Raw genomic sequence first — 12,613 nt, forward strand, 5'->3', positions numbered from 1 at the left:
CACCGCTCGGGGCTTTACCCCCGCGCGCTCCCGGGAATCCCCCTCCCGAAGCTCTTGCCCCGGGCGCCCCTGCAGCCGGGAGGAGGCATGTGCTCCTCCCGCGTAGCGCCGCGCCGCCGGCCTGCGGCTGTCTCGCTGCCCTAGGTGGCCTGCGCCTCCCGGGAAGATGCATCCGTTCGGCAGGGAAGAAGCAGCCTCCCTGGAGCGGCTCTTGGGGTTCTTCCGAGAGTGCGTGCGGCACGGGCACTGGGAGCTTGCGCAGGCCTGCGCCCCCCAGCTGCGGCGGGGGCCTGGCGGCGGTCCTGAGCGGGTGGAAGCCGCTCTTCAGGCTCTGGTGGCTTGTCCCGAGGCCGTGAGGTAAGCGGCGGGGAGCGTTTGCGCGTGGTAGGCGGGAGCGCGCCGCGAGGAGCGGCGGGCGGGCGGGCGGGCGGCAGCGCCGGCCTCGGCCCCGGGGTCCGAGGGGAGGGAGCCTCCTCTGGGCCTGCGTTGCTCTGGAACCGAGCTCTGCTCGGTTTAGAAACGGTGCTGCCGAGGCGGGCCCCGTGACGAGGGAGAGCGTCCCCTCCTTTCTAGCTCTAGAAAGACCTTTCCATAGCTTCAGCTCTGAAGAAATTCAAAATTATGCTGTTGGTTTCTTGTTTCTCTCATATTGCATTTTTGAAACAGCGTCTTGTTTGTTTCTAGTTGGTTTAAATCTCTGCTTTTGAGGCAGCTGCACGTGAAGTGTGGCTTTCTAGCTCTTCAGGGAGCACTGATGTTCAGGTTAAAACTTAATATTGCTCCCCCCTCTCCAAGTAAATGGTAACACCTCTTCTCATTAAGATTTGTGCAACATTTAGTAAAGACTCTAATAAATAGCTTACACAGCACTGAAAATGACTCCAGAGGAGGGTGTGCATATGGTTAGATTAATAGCGTGAATGACCATGTGAGATGCAAGTATTTTGGATCGTTTTAATCCTTGCTATAGTATATAAAGACTCTGCTTTGCCCTGATGAGACTTCTGAAGGCCAGTAAAATATTTTCTGTTTTCTCCTTCTCTCCTAGACCCTTTGTCAATACTGAATATCTTCCTTAACAGCGTAGATTTTGGAATGTGTGTAAATGTACTGGAGCAGGTGAAAAGCTGATGGAATGTAGATGTATTCTTTGTTTAATTGGTGCAATAGTTCACTTTTAATTTGGACATAGAACTACATCTATGCTGTTGTGATCTAAGAGTTTGGTTTTAGGGGCTAGAACTAGGAACAACAGGGAATAGCAGTGTTAAGCAAGCACTCAAGTTTCAGGGAAATCTGCTGACATGCTCGAAGGCTGCTTTACAGACTGAACTTTAGACCAGAAATAATTTCCAGTGTTTTAAAGCAAAGAGTTATGGCAGTAGTATTGGTGTTCAGCCCATCCAGAAGCAGTTATTTGCATAGCAGAAATTATCAAGTTAATATATAAGTAGTACCAATGTTCTATATTCTCTGCATTCTCTTCTTGTTTGACTCTTCTCTAAAGACTTGGTCATCTTTATTTTTATCATACACAAAGAAATATAAAGATCAAAATGAGCTCTGTTTTCCAGAGATAGGGAACAGTGTTTTATAATACATGATACATGCTTATTACTTTTGTAGATATGAACAGAACCGCAGCCCTCAAAGAATTGCATGGCTTTGGCTTCTTGTCCTGGAAAAATGGCTTGTCTGCAATCAGGTATGGAAGTTAGTTCTAGCTCACTTCCCAGCAAAGAATAATCAAGCTAGTTGCCTATTCAAGGCTCTCCCACTCTTCGTACAAGAAGGTACTCTTTTAACAAACATACCTAGAAACAACTGTTAATCTTCACAAGGTGCTTTCCTTTCTGCACATTTGGGAGAAAAATAGGATCTTTTATATTTGTTTAGATAACGTTAGTTGGCTTTTTAGCATAGAGCATTTCTGCTAATGGAAAGTATGAGCTAATAAACTTCTGCATTTGTGTAACTCCTTTTTTTTCTTAAAGTAATTCAGGCATCAGACAATTCTTCATAAACTTTAGATTTTGAGGGAGTATAGCTTGTGGTTGCTGGATTGGTGGGTGGAGATAGATGGGTGTAAGATGTTTTATAAGCGAAGGAGGAACTAATCTCTTCCTCTTTTTGAGTTGGTACAGTGGGGTGTGTGTTCATGCATTGTTCTTTGGGGTTTTTTTCAGTTCATTTGTTCATTGATCCCACTACATAAAGATATGCAATTTTTCATCAGTCTTGTAGGAAAGATGCCTCTATTTGATGGGATTATAATTCCTGGAGTAGAGATGCTTATTTCATTTTCCAGATGTTTGATTAAATGGAATACACTGGTGCAAGAGCAGAACCTAGATGTGGAATTAGTCTTTAACTGAGAATTAGATATCTTCAGAGAGAGATTTTATTTTATCTCAGTTGTTAATTAAATAGCTAGAATTAGTTTTACATGTTAATAAAAATAAGTAAAAATTATATTGACTTTTTCCCTATTTTCTTACGTTATTTTAGAAAACTGTTCCAGTTGCTCTTCAGAGAGAAATTGAATTTTTATTGCTCTTAGAAGAACTACAGAAAGATGTCTCTGAGGAAGTTCTAAAAGTGAGTGCTTTCTTACTTCTTCTCATTAATTTTTCAGAGTGTCCAGGTTCTCTTTATCAGTCACTGGAGTCAAAGTTAATGCTTTCTGCTAATTTGACTGCCTGAGATGATAATGTGGTGGTGGTGTTCTGACAAACTGAAAGAGACTGTAATTCAGTTCAATTTTTGAAGTTAATTTTAATGTACCTGACAGTGATTTTTTTTCTTTTTTTTTTTCTGGCCAGAGAAGAGACTGTAGGCAGGCAATGAATGAGCTTTTGTATGTGGTCTTTCAGTTTTGACTATGGCTTTTTCCACAGTCTTGCATCTACAGATGTCTATGGTAATCATAAAATAATAATAATAAAAAAAAAGCAAAAAATTCATAGTCAGAAAACATCTTTTAAAAGCATATCTGTTTTCTTTTTCTTTCTCCTAAAATCTTGGTTTATGTCTTATCCTTGCAAGGAATTTTTGAGTGCTGTGCTATTGTTAGTGATGATATTTGGTAACTGGTATGTCTTGTGCTTCAAGGTCTAGGGCCCATTCTTTCATTGTTAATACATACAGACTGATTTAGTTGAGACATGCATTGAACCATTCAAAGAGTGATTGAAATCAAAACCAAGTATAGCACTGAAAAGCAGGAGAGTTTCTGCCTTTAGCAGTCTCCTAATTTGCTGTTGATTACAACAGAATTGTCTGATACGATGTCTGAATTAGTACTCAGTGTCTAGCTCTTTAAAGAAATTTTGTTTCCTTTTTTAAGATGAAAATGGAAACTGATTATACTCAAAGACTATTTGCAGCTTGTAGTGTGAACGAGAAAGAGGTACTAAATATTTCTGTACAGAATTACGGAATTAACAATTACAGGATGAAAGCAAGCAAGGCAAACTTGACCAGTTTAAAACAAATCTACTTGAGGTCTAATAATGACTAATCAAGTCTTTGGAGGTTATCATCTGACCTTCAAGGTCGTGGAGGAGTTCACCATTATCTGCAGTGCTGTACAAAAATAGGAGACTCATTAATCTCATTTCTTTGTTACCACTTAGTGTCAGAGGTATGGTAACAGGTAGAGTAACGTTTTGATTCAGCGAGTAGAGGAAGATGCTGTGGACTTGTCCGCTGCTCTTAATATTCTCCTCTTTGCTACACACACTTGCACCTCTTCTGTTAATATTCCCTGAGACATTGCCTCCAGAAGGACAGAGCACACACAGCTCCAGAGTGGCCACAAGTTGCTTGGCTGGTACCAATTAGAAGATAGCATGATCTGCTATTTTAGAGAGGATATTGGACAAGATAGACCAGTGTTGACATTTCCTATTTATTAATGGGTTTCCTAGGTAATCTAATGTTTCCAAATTGATTTATCTACTTTCTTTCAAGTTTCTCCTGTTTTTCAGTGTATTTATTTCATATTCTTTCCTGAAGTGCCAAAGGCTTACTTTTCTGTTATTCCCTTGCCAGGAACTATTTGAAGCATTTGAGTGCACCCAGGACAAGCGTATTGCAGACAGGAAAAGAAAAGATGGCCATTCTCACAGATTCAGTTTGGATGTTGTTTCAGCTCTCCGTAAACTTTTGCTGCGGGCTCCCCAGAGGGCACAAGCCCTGCTGGAGTTCTTCCAGGAGGAACAAGGCGCACAGAGCTCCTCACTACAGCAATATTCCTCTCTACAAAATATCTTTGTTGACTTTCTTCGCGAATCCTTAAAATCTCTGCAGAAGCTTCAATGCAGTTCTGAGATTTCAGCAGAATTGGATCAAAGAGAAATAGTAGATACAATTTATGGTGCTCTTAGTATGGTGAATTTTGAGATGGAACATCAGACTGATGAAATACGGCAACTCTTCAGGGAGCTTTTGGATGCGTGCTGGGCTGAAGGGAGCCCACTGAGGGAGGAAAAGTTACTAAGCTGCATGCTAAGGAAACGGAGCTATGGCCTGTTAAGCACGTATAGCAATGTTCTTGTAGAAAGAACAAGAGAAAAATTCCTAGGGTCAAAATCAAAAGGTTTGTTTTGCTTTTTCATTTCTTTTTAATAATGCCACCGAGATGTTAAACGAGCGAGTCTGATCTTGTAATCAGACAGTGTTCTTCAGGTGTGTTAACAAGGCTAGGTGTCTTGGTGGAAAAAATGATGCTAAAATTATATAAAGCATGAGTCTGGCACCTCTCTGTACTTTTTTGTATTCTATGCTGCCTTCTTGTGTGAGTACTTCCTTTCCAATCCCTTATTGTGCTCTATTTTAATTTGCTTAGTGTTTCTCCTGCTGAAGATCTTTCTTGTAACTAGAAAACTGACTCTCTGTATGTGTATAAGTTTTTTTTTTGTTTGTTTTGTTTTGTTTTGTTTTTTGTTGGTTCAACTCCAGCTTGGGGTCATCTATGTGGGAGGAGGTTCCATTTCAGGCCAATAACAGTTTAACTGTCTCAGTAATTCTGAAACATTCAAACATCTTAATATTGGAAAATATTTATAACTGGAAAGAGACACGGAAGAGGCCAATACTGCAGCTGGAGAGAGGATTCAGTCCCATCATTTGAGACTTTGACGGAGCTCTACTGTTGTTTGTGTACCAACTATAACCCTGTAGCTTCCCTTCAGCTCCCAAGGTCTGGTACATTCAGTTGAAGAGCTCAGTTAAAGCTGGGTAGCAATCAGTGCCCATACTCTTGTCAGGAAAGTGGCAGGTGAGTGTGCAAGGAAGGAAAGGCTAGAACACTGGTCTCTTCTGCTTGCCTCTGTTGGTGGAGGTGTGAGTCAATGGGGTTTGTATCCTCTCTTCCAAAGGTTCCCTTCACTCCTCGGGATTGCTGAAGGGCAGCTCAGGATAATGAAGCCCAGTGGGCTTTAGCACTTCTCACCATAGTTACAGATAGTGCTCCCTTGTGGAGGAAAAGAAACAGAGGTATTGGGAGTAGTTGAATTCTCACTTTGCACAGATCAGGGAAGTTCCTGTGCTGAAGAAGCCTTTGCTAGCGCCTGCAGAGCAGCCTGGTGTCGCAGTACAGAAGTGAACGTTCTAACTACATACTGAGAAAGTGTGTATGGTGAGAGATGAGGAAGAAATGCAAAGTGATTCTGCTCTGTAGATCTGAGCTAATGCCGCGTGCTGAGCAGGCCTCTGCTAGTGTGTCAGCAGTTCGGATGAATGTTTTTCTGGTTTTGCAATCAAACTTTTTGCTCATCTGTAGCTCAAAGAAAAATCAGTGGTTTTTGGATGGGGTTTTGATTTGTGCTCAGTCCAAGCTAACAGGCTTGCTGGTTATCGAATAATCCTAATGATAGAATGGTATATTAAGAAGTCTGTTCTTGACAGAAGTCTATCTCCAAATTAAGGATGTTTCCACCCTATTTGTTTTATTTCCTTTTTCTTCATTTCTCTGACCGGATTTCTCATTATCTAGTAACAGTGTCTGTGAGTCTCGACTATTAAAATAATAATTAGTTAGTATTTGTGGAAATGTTGGAAATGGAAAGTGTTTCTCAGTTTAAATTAACAGTGGCTATGCTTCTTTCAAAGGTATCCCCTCTGTACTAGAAGAAAAATCTTGTTTTGATGTGTTTCAGGCTCATCTGAGCAACTGGATACAGAGCGAGCAGTGATGACTTTGTTCTCAGATCGCAAAGAGGCTGCTTCTTGGAAGACTGCCTATTTCTACTGCTTGAGCGGCAGCAAGCACTTTCTGGAACAGATACTGGTATGGCCATAAAATCATTAAGAGGGAAACCCAGTGGTGGCTACTGTCAGTCCCTATATTCCAGATATCTTGGTGGCTTGCAGAACCGTTTTATATTCTCCTAGTGCTTACTAGGAGGCATGACTTCCAAGAGCAAGGCATTAATAACTCCCCTCAATTTAGCTGTATGATAGACTCAAGGCATTCAGTGAGATTTTGGAAAAGCTCATCTGCATGCAAAGTGAAGATTGGATCTTGAGGATTTAGGAAGTTGTGTGCTCTGCTTGCAATTCTGTTGGCTGTTCCTGTTGGTCTACCCCATGACCTTGGACTAGACGCTTTGCTTTTGTGAAACAGGTAGACTTCAGGTAGGGAGACTTTTCAAAGGGTTTGCAAGATGAAATTACTATTTGTAAAGAGCTTGGAGATCTGGTGACAAATACTCTGGTACAAATTAAACTATTTGAATGTATTTACATGGAGAGAAGAAACAAAATCGTGGCAGGGAGTTACTGGTATGAATTTTAAAGTTGAGTGTAGCTCCACTTCTAGATTAAGCTACTGATTCAATGTTCTTACATAAAGCCCTTGATAGAGATCTACTCAGTAGAAAAAAATTAATGATAGTGTAGTGAGGGAGTGTGAGTCAGTTCTGTAGCAAGCATTTGGAGTAACCTGATGGCTTGTAAAATATGAACTTAGGAAACTTCCAGATGCAGAACTTCACCCTTTTTGTGAAGCTAATGCTGAAACTGCTCTTCATTCGTATAAACTACTAGGTTCTTAACTCTGCATTTTAGAAAGGTAAATACTTCCTTTTGTTTTCTAGGTGACTGCATTAACTTTACTGAAAAGAGAAGACTTCTCAGGCCTGAACAGCTTACTGAGGAGGGAATTCAACCCCCTCAGTCGCCTTTTGATATTGCTAGGATGGACTCACTGTCATAGCTTGGAATCGGCCAAAGCATTGCTACGGGCTCTTCACAAAACTCAGGTAAAATGGCAGCGAAGGGAAGTGGGAGTGTTAAAGTGCTGTGTTCCCAGTCTGAATCCAGTTAATGCAGTTTGTTTGCTTAGATTGATAGTTGGATTTCTGACCTTTATTTTTCCTGATTTGCAAAAAAAAAAAAAAAAAAAAAAAAGGGGGGGGGGAACCATGTTACAACCTCAAATTGGGAGAATCTAAATTGCAAATTTTCTTCTAATCAAGAGAGAAAACAGAGTTTCTAGGGAGAATTTTAATCTTCTCGAAAAGAGAATTTGCCTTTCTGCTAATCTGTGGTCTGAATATGATTACCTTGAAATCATGAGAGCTCACCGTACTGACCTGTTCAGCTTTTTGCTGTTTACACTAGAGAGTGCGAGCCAGCAGCAGCAGTTGACTCTAGTTTTGGAAGGAGCAGGAGGCCACTTTGCAACATCACTTAACCCCAGGGACAAGCACTGGATGGTGACAAGTTCTAGTCACAACTAATCTGAGTTCAGTAATGGAGGAGCTGAGAAATCTCGTATATGCATTCCTAGAATAAAATAAACTATGACACAAAAACAAGGTCTGTGACAAAGATAGACCTTGTTTGGGAGTCTTCCTCTTTGAAGAAGTCAGAACTCTATCTCTGGAGGTGCAGTTGCAGTTCAGTGATAGCTGCCTGCAGGCAGAAGTGGTGAGACAGGGATCTGAGACACTGCTAGATCATCAGGGCAGATCTAACCTAGGCTGATGTTGCCTTAAGGAAGTTCCTATCTAATGCCTATTCAGTAGTCTGTGTAAAGTGAAGTCTTGGTCTGGTTCTAACAGGCAGCCATCTGTAGTATAAAAGCACATGGAAAAGGAAGATGAGTATCTGCTACCTAGAATAGCATGTGGTCTGGTACATTATTAGTTCTAGGATCTGAAGTTCTGGACTGTCATTAGGAAGCATTAGTTGTTTTTTTGAAAGCTAAATTTGAGCAGGGAGGTAGCCATCTTCCTGTGGTCTGTAGGTATGGCACCTGATGGCTGTTTGACTCTTCCCATTCAGATAGCCTTTTCTTGCTGTCTTTGTTTACAAAACTGATAGTTTTCTGCACTTAAAAGTTACCCGATAGATAAGGAGTCTTATTAACATCCCATATGTGACATAGGCTTGATTCTGCTGTTGTGTTTGACTAGAGAATTTTTTATAAGAGGAATTTTTATTTGCCTTTCCAATTAGGATCTGTGCAATGATTCAGTGTTAAAAGATTTCTGTGATGAACTCTGGACTCAGGTGGAAGTCCTTGAATGGTGCATACAGCAAAACAGGTAAAATCAGATTTTTTTCCAAACTGTCTTACCAAAGCTGCCTATTAGTCAAAGTTACATATGATTTGCCTTAGTGAAAGTTACATATACAAATAGAAAGTGTAATTCTTTCTGTGAATCTGGGTTAGTAGTCTCCTAGTGACTGTGTAACACAAGCTCTTGAAATTGCTTCCTGGATATCACTTACGCTATTTTTTATTCTTCTTAATTGCAGTAATTTGGTTGAATCAGTTAGCATGAGACAGAGGTCTTTAAACGTGATTGAGAGGCCTGAGTTAGTTTATGCCACCTTTTTCTTTGTTCTCTCTTGCAGTGTTACTATCCCAAAGAAAGTTCTTCTGCAACACTTGCATGGTCTAGATTGCCACACTGCAGTATATTCTCTTCATCACCTCACTAATCTACTGGCATTGAAAGAAGATGATGTTATTGAGCTTCTTCAGAAGGTTCCTGATAGAGACCAACATATGCAGGGTAAATATGTAGAATCCTGAGGACACAGATATCCTTGATCCATTGTAGTGTGTGCTGCCCAATGCTTCTGTTGGGAAGAATCTGTTCTTCTGACCTGCTTTTGTATATCAGGAAAATATCATTTTTTAGGCATTTTATGGAAGAAAAAGACCCTTGAAATAGTCTTTTGAAGATAGTAACAAAACCTTGCACATACTCATAGTATGTGCATACTTTCTGCCAGACTGTTCAGGAAAAAAAGCCTGAAGATCTTTTTGTGTTACTTAAAGCTGACTTAATTCTAAAATTCTTATGTGCTATTGATTGTCACTTACATATAATACCCGTAGCTTGAAAAGTTAAGTTTGTGTTTTGTATTTCAGCCCAAAGTATACCTACCTTTCAAACAAAAGGGCAAAGCCAAATAATGTTGACAGTATCTCATATCAATGTAGTATCTTCATTTTTTAAAAATACTTTTTTTTTCTTCTAATATTAACCTTAAATGCTAATATTACAGGCTGGCTTGTGTTACAGGCTATCTTTACATCAGACAGGCTATCTTACATAGATTTTCCAACCTACTAATGGGAAGCAGTTTTCTATCCTTTCAGTATCAGACTGAGGTGGTTATTTCCAGTCTTGTTTTTACAGGTGGTGTTAAATTATGATAATTGTCTTGAATAAGTCTTTAAAAGACTTTATAATTGAGACTGTGTATCGATCTCCTTAGTGTCCTGCTTTTTGAAATTAATGGGTTTGGTGATAATGTTGAATTTTTTAATCAGTTGTCTTGTTTTAATTCTGTCCTACTGGAATTCCATCCTACTGGAATTCTATCAAAAATTTTTTGAAGACAGAAGAGGTAGGCCCACAAGATCATTTAGGAGCTGGATGGCTGTGGCAAAAAAAAATCTAGCTCTAGTTTCTCTTCTTTTGGATCACTTCATTTTACAGAAGTAGTTAATGGAGGACAAGCCCTTCCTTTCCTTTTAGCTCAATGATTATTGTAAACCATTTAATAGTTTACATTAGATTCCATAAATTGTTTAATAGAATCTCCTTTATAATAATGTGTTCTGAAATTTAAAGGGAGGAGAGAAGTCTTCAAGTTTTTGGTTTGTCTGATCTGATAGTGTTAACAGGCTTTCTTCTTCCCCTTACCACATTTACTTTCTTCTCATTTTGACACATCTGCTTGTTAGCAGCAAAGATGAAATTGAAGAAGTGGTACTTGTTAACAGCTCTATGCAGGCACCACTCAGATCAGCATGTAAGCTTGTGAACCATCATGCCAATTAATTAAAAAAAAAAAAAGCCAAAAGCTTTCCCATGAGTGTTACAATTCAAAAATAAAGTGTTAATATTTCTGGGTTAGGAAAAGCAAATGATTATAGTTACCAAATAGTTCCAAGGAAAAGGGTTAGGTTAGACACAATTGTTGCTGCAGATGCGCTCCATCTAAGCCCTTCCGTGAGGGAGGCAAAACTATTAAATTTGCATCTGATTACCAGTGTGTATCTTGTAGTATCTCCAGCAAGCCTTGTATCTCCAGCTTGCCTATTTTGAGACCTGTATTTTTCAAACCTCTGACTTCAGTAGCCTGAGGTCCTCTTACTTGGCAGTGATGAGAACTTTCCAGGTACTACATATTAATATATGGAATTTCCTGGTGAATTATTGCATTGCCATGTCTGCGTAGGTTCTGAGCAGGACGCATATTTGGGTATTTCTTCAGTTCTCTCTGCTGTGTACATTAAAGTTTCTGCCATTGGTGCTGCTTAGAATTGCAGTGACAGGAAACAGCGTGTTTCAAACTGTGTGCTTTTTTTAAATTTGATGTGAGTTCATGCTGGTGTTTTAGTTTGAAACTCAGCTCAAACCATGTGGATGACAGTGCTGAAATATTCATAGAAAATGCCTTTCAGTTCCTGTGTTTGGATAGAAATATTATTAGCACAGCAAACCAGTGCTCTGTTTAAAAAAAACATAATGAATGCTTCCTGTGCATGACCAGGAGGCAGAGGGACCGTTTATGCTTTGTATAAGAATGTTGTAGGATAGTGGATTCAAATACTGATATAAGTCTTGTCACTTTTTTGCTTCTCTTCTTGGGCAACTTTTGCGTAGTAGTTTGATAATTCATCCAAAATCAGCATGCAAGAATTTATGACTCTGTTGCCTTCCTGGGTGAAGGGAATGATGATACATTTTGCACATTATTTGCTGCTCTGCTGTTTCATTATGGTAAGAAGGAATCATGTCACTAGCATGTGACAATTTCTCTTCTCCAAAGAAAGGCAAAAAGGGAAGGAGTAGGTCCTGCAGTGCTTCTCTAAGTTGCCTTTATCATACCTATCACGTGATTGTGGGAGTTTGGTTGTTTGGTGTGGGTAGGTGCGTGGTTTTGTTTGTCTTTGTTTTAAGTGTAAGTCAACTGCCAGATATGTAAGTGTGTGTGTGTATGTATTTATACACACACACACATATATATATATAAATAAATAAATATATATATAAAATAAATATATATATATATATATATATAAAAAAATAAATGATTGGTTTGGCTAGCTGTTACGGATAGACTCAGATCACAATGTCTATTTATTAGTACAAATCTGTAGAAGTGGTGGTACTCTGGTCTCATGGCCAGTCTACACTATCTATCAATTTACTGCGTAATAGAACACACATTCTAGGTTACTGGAAACGTTGTGTTGTAAATGCAACAGCACAGCTTAACCATGTACTTGTAATGAGACTTATTCATGAGCTAATTTTGATCATTCTGTGTTGTAACCTGGTCCAGCAACACAAACTGGCAGATTTCCATTTTAGAAAGGGATCCAGACTTGATTTTTTTTTTTTTCTGCTCTCCCCCCACACACAATTTGTCCTGAAGTAACAGTGGGGTAGAGCAAAGCGCAGGGATGCAGTTGACTGAGGAAGAAAGCAGGATAGCATTGCTCTGGAAACAATGGGAGAGAATTAATCTTTGTTTTCTTTTTCTGCCCCCCCAATTGCCCCATACCCTTATTTCCCTCCGCAGCAGCACCAGTTCCTAACATCCTGAGCCAGCAACGCAATCTGGCACTCTTTCGAGCATTTTGTGCAATGAAGTATGCTATCTATGCTCTCTGTGTGAATTCACATAAACATTCTAAGTGCAAAGATTGTGTGCACGGCCTTCTTGGTGATACCGCTGAAGATGCAACTTCTCTCGAAGAACCGGCACGTGATCGGCCTGCTTTCTCAGGTTCAGTAGCTTCTGTTTCTCCATTTGCTAGGCTCTAAACTGTGATTTAGTATTAGGATAATAGTACACCCTGCACATGTATAATGTTTTTACTCAGCAGGCTATGAATGCTTTGCAGACAAGTCTATTGGCATTTCTGTGAGGTGTTGTTACCTTCAGTAATCATAGATATGGACAGGCTATGTGCCTTGTTCTAAAGCACTTCAAGTAATTGTATTAAAACACAGTGCAAGAAGAAGGTGGTAACAGATACAGGATAGCTGAAGCAAGCATATTTTCATAAGAGCTCATTTCTCAGAGCCAGAACTGATTTAATGGTTGAAATGGGTATAGTCTGAATTTGTAT

The 12,613-nt window shown here is 39.8% G+C and overlaps 1 protein-coding gene across 1 annotated transcript in view; it reads left to right on the forward strand.

Moving 5' to 3' along the window:
- The first annotated feature begins 85 nt into the window (after nt 1–85).
- Nucleotides 86–12,613, forward strand: part of ZFYVE26 (zinc finger FYVE-type containing 26) — a 49,437-nt gene continuing 36,909 nt past the window's right edge. The window contains exons 1-9 of the mRNA XM_062578062.1: nt 86–357; nt 1,627–1,705; nt 2,509–2,598; nt 4,054–4,600; nt 6,162–6,292; nt 7,101–7,265; nt 8,467–8,555; nt 8,869–9,029; nt 12,061–12,267. Coding sequence (XP_062434046.1) covers nt 167–357; nt 1,627–1,705; nt 2,509–2,598; nt 4,054–4,600; nt 6,162–6,292; nt 7,101–7,265; nt 8,467–8,555; nt 8,869–9,029; nt 12,061–12,267 — 1,660 coding nt within the window. The 5' untranslated portion in view covers nt 86–166. The remainder of the gene's footprint in view (nt 358–1,626; nt 1,706–2,508; nt 2,599–4,053; nt 4,601–6,161; nt 6,293–7,100; nt 7,266–8,466; nt 8,556–8,868; nt 9,030–12,060; nt 12,268–12,613) is intronic.

This window comes from Rhea pennata, chromosome 5 (assembly GCF_028389875.1).
Source record: "Rhea pennata isolate bPtePen1 chromosome 5, bPtePen1.pri, whole genome shotgun sequence".
NCBI lineage: Eukaryota > Metazoa > Chordata > Aves > Rheiformes > Rheidae > Rhea > Rhea pennata.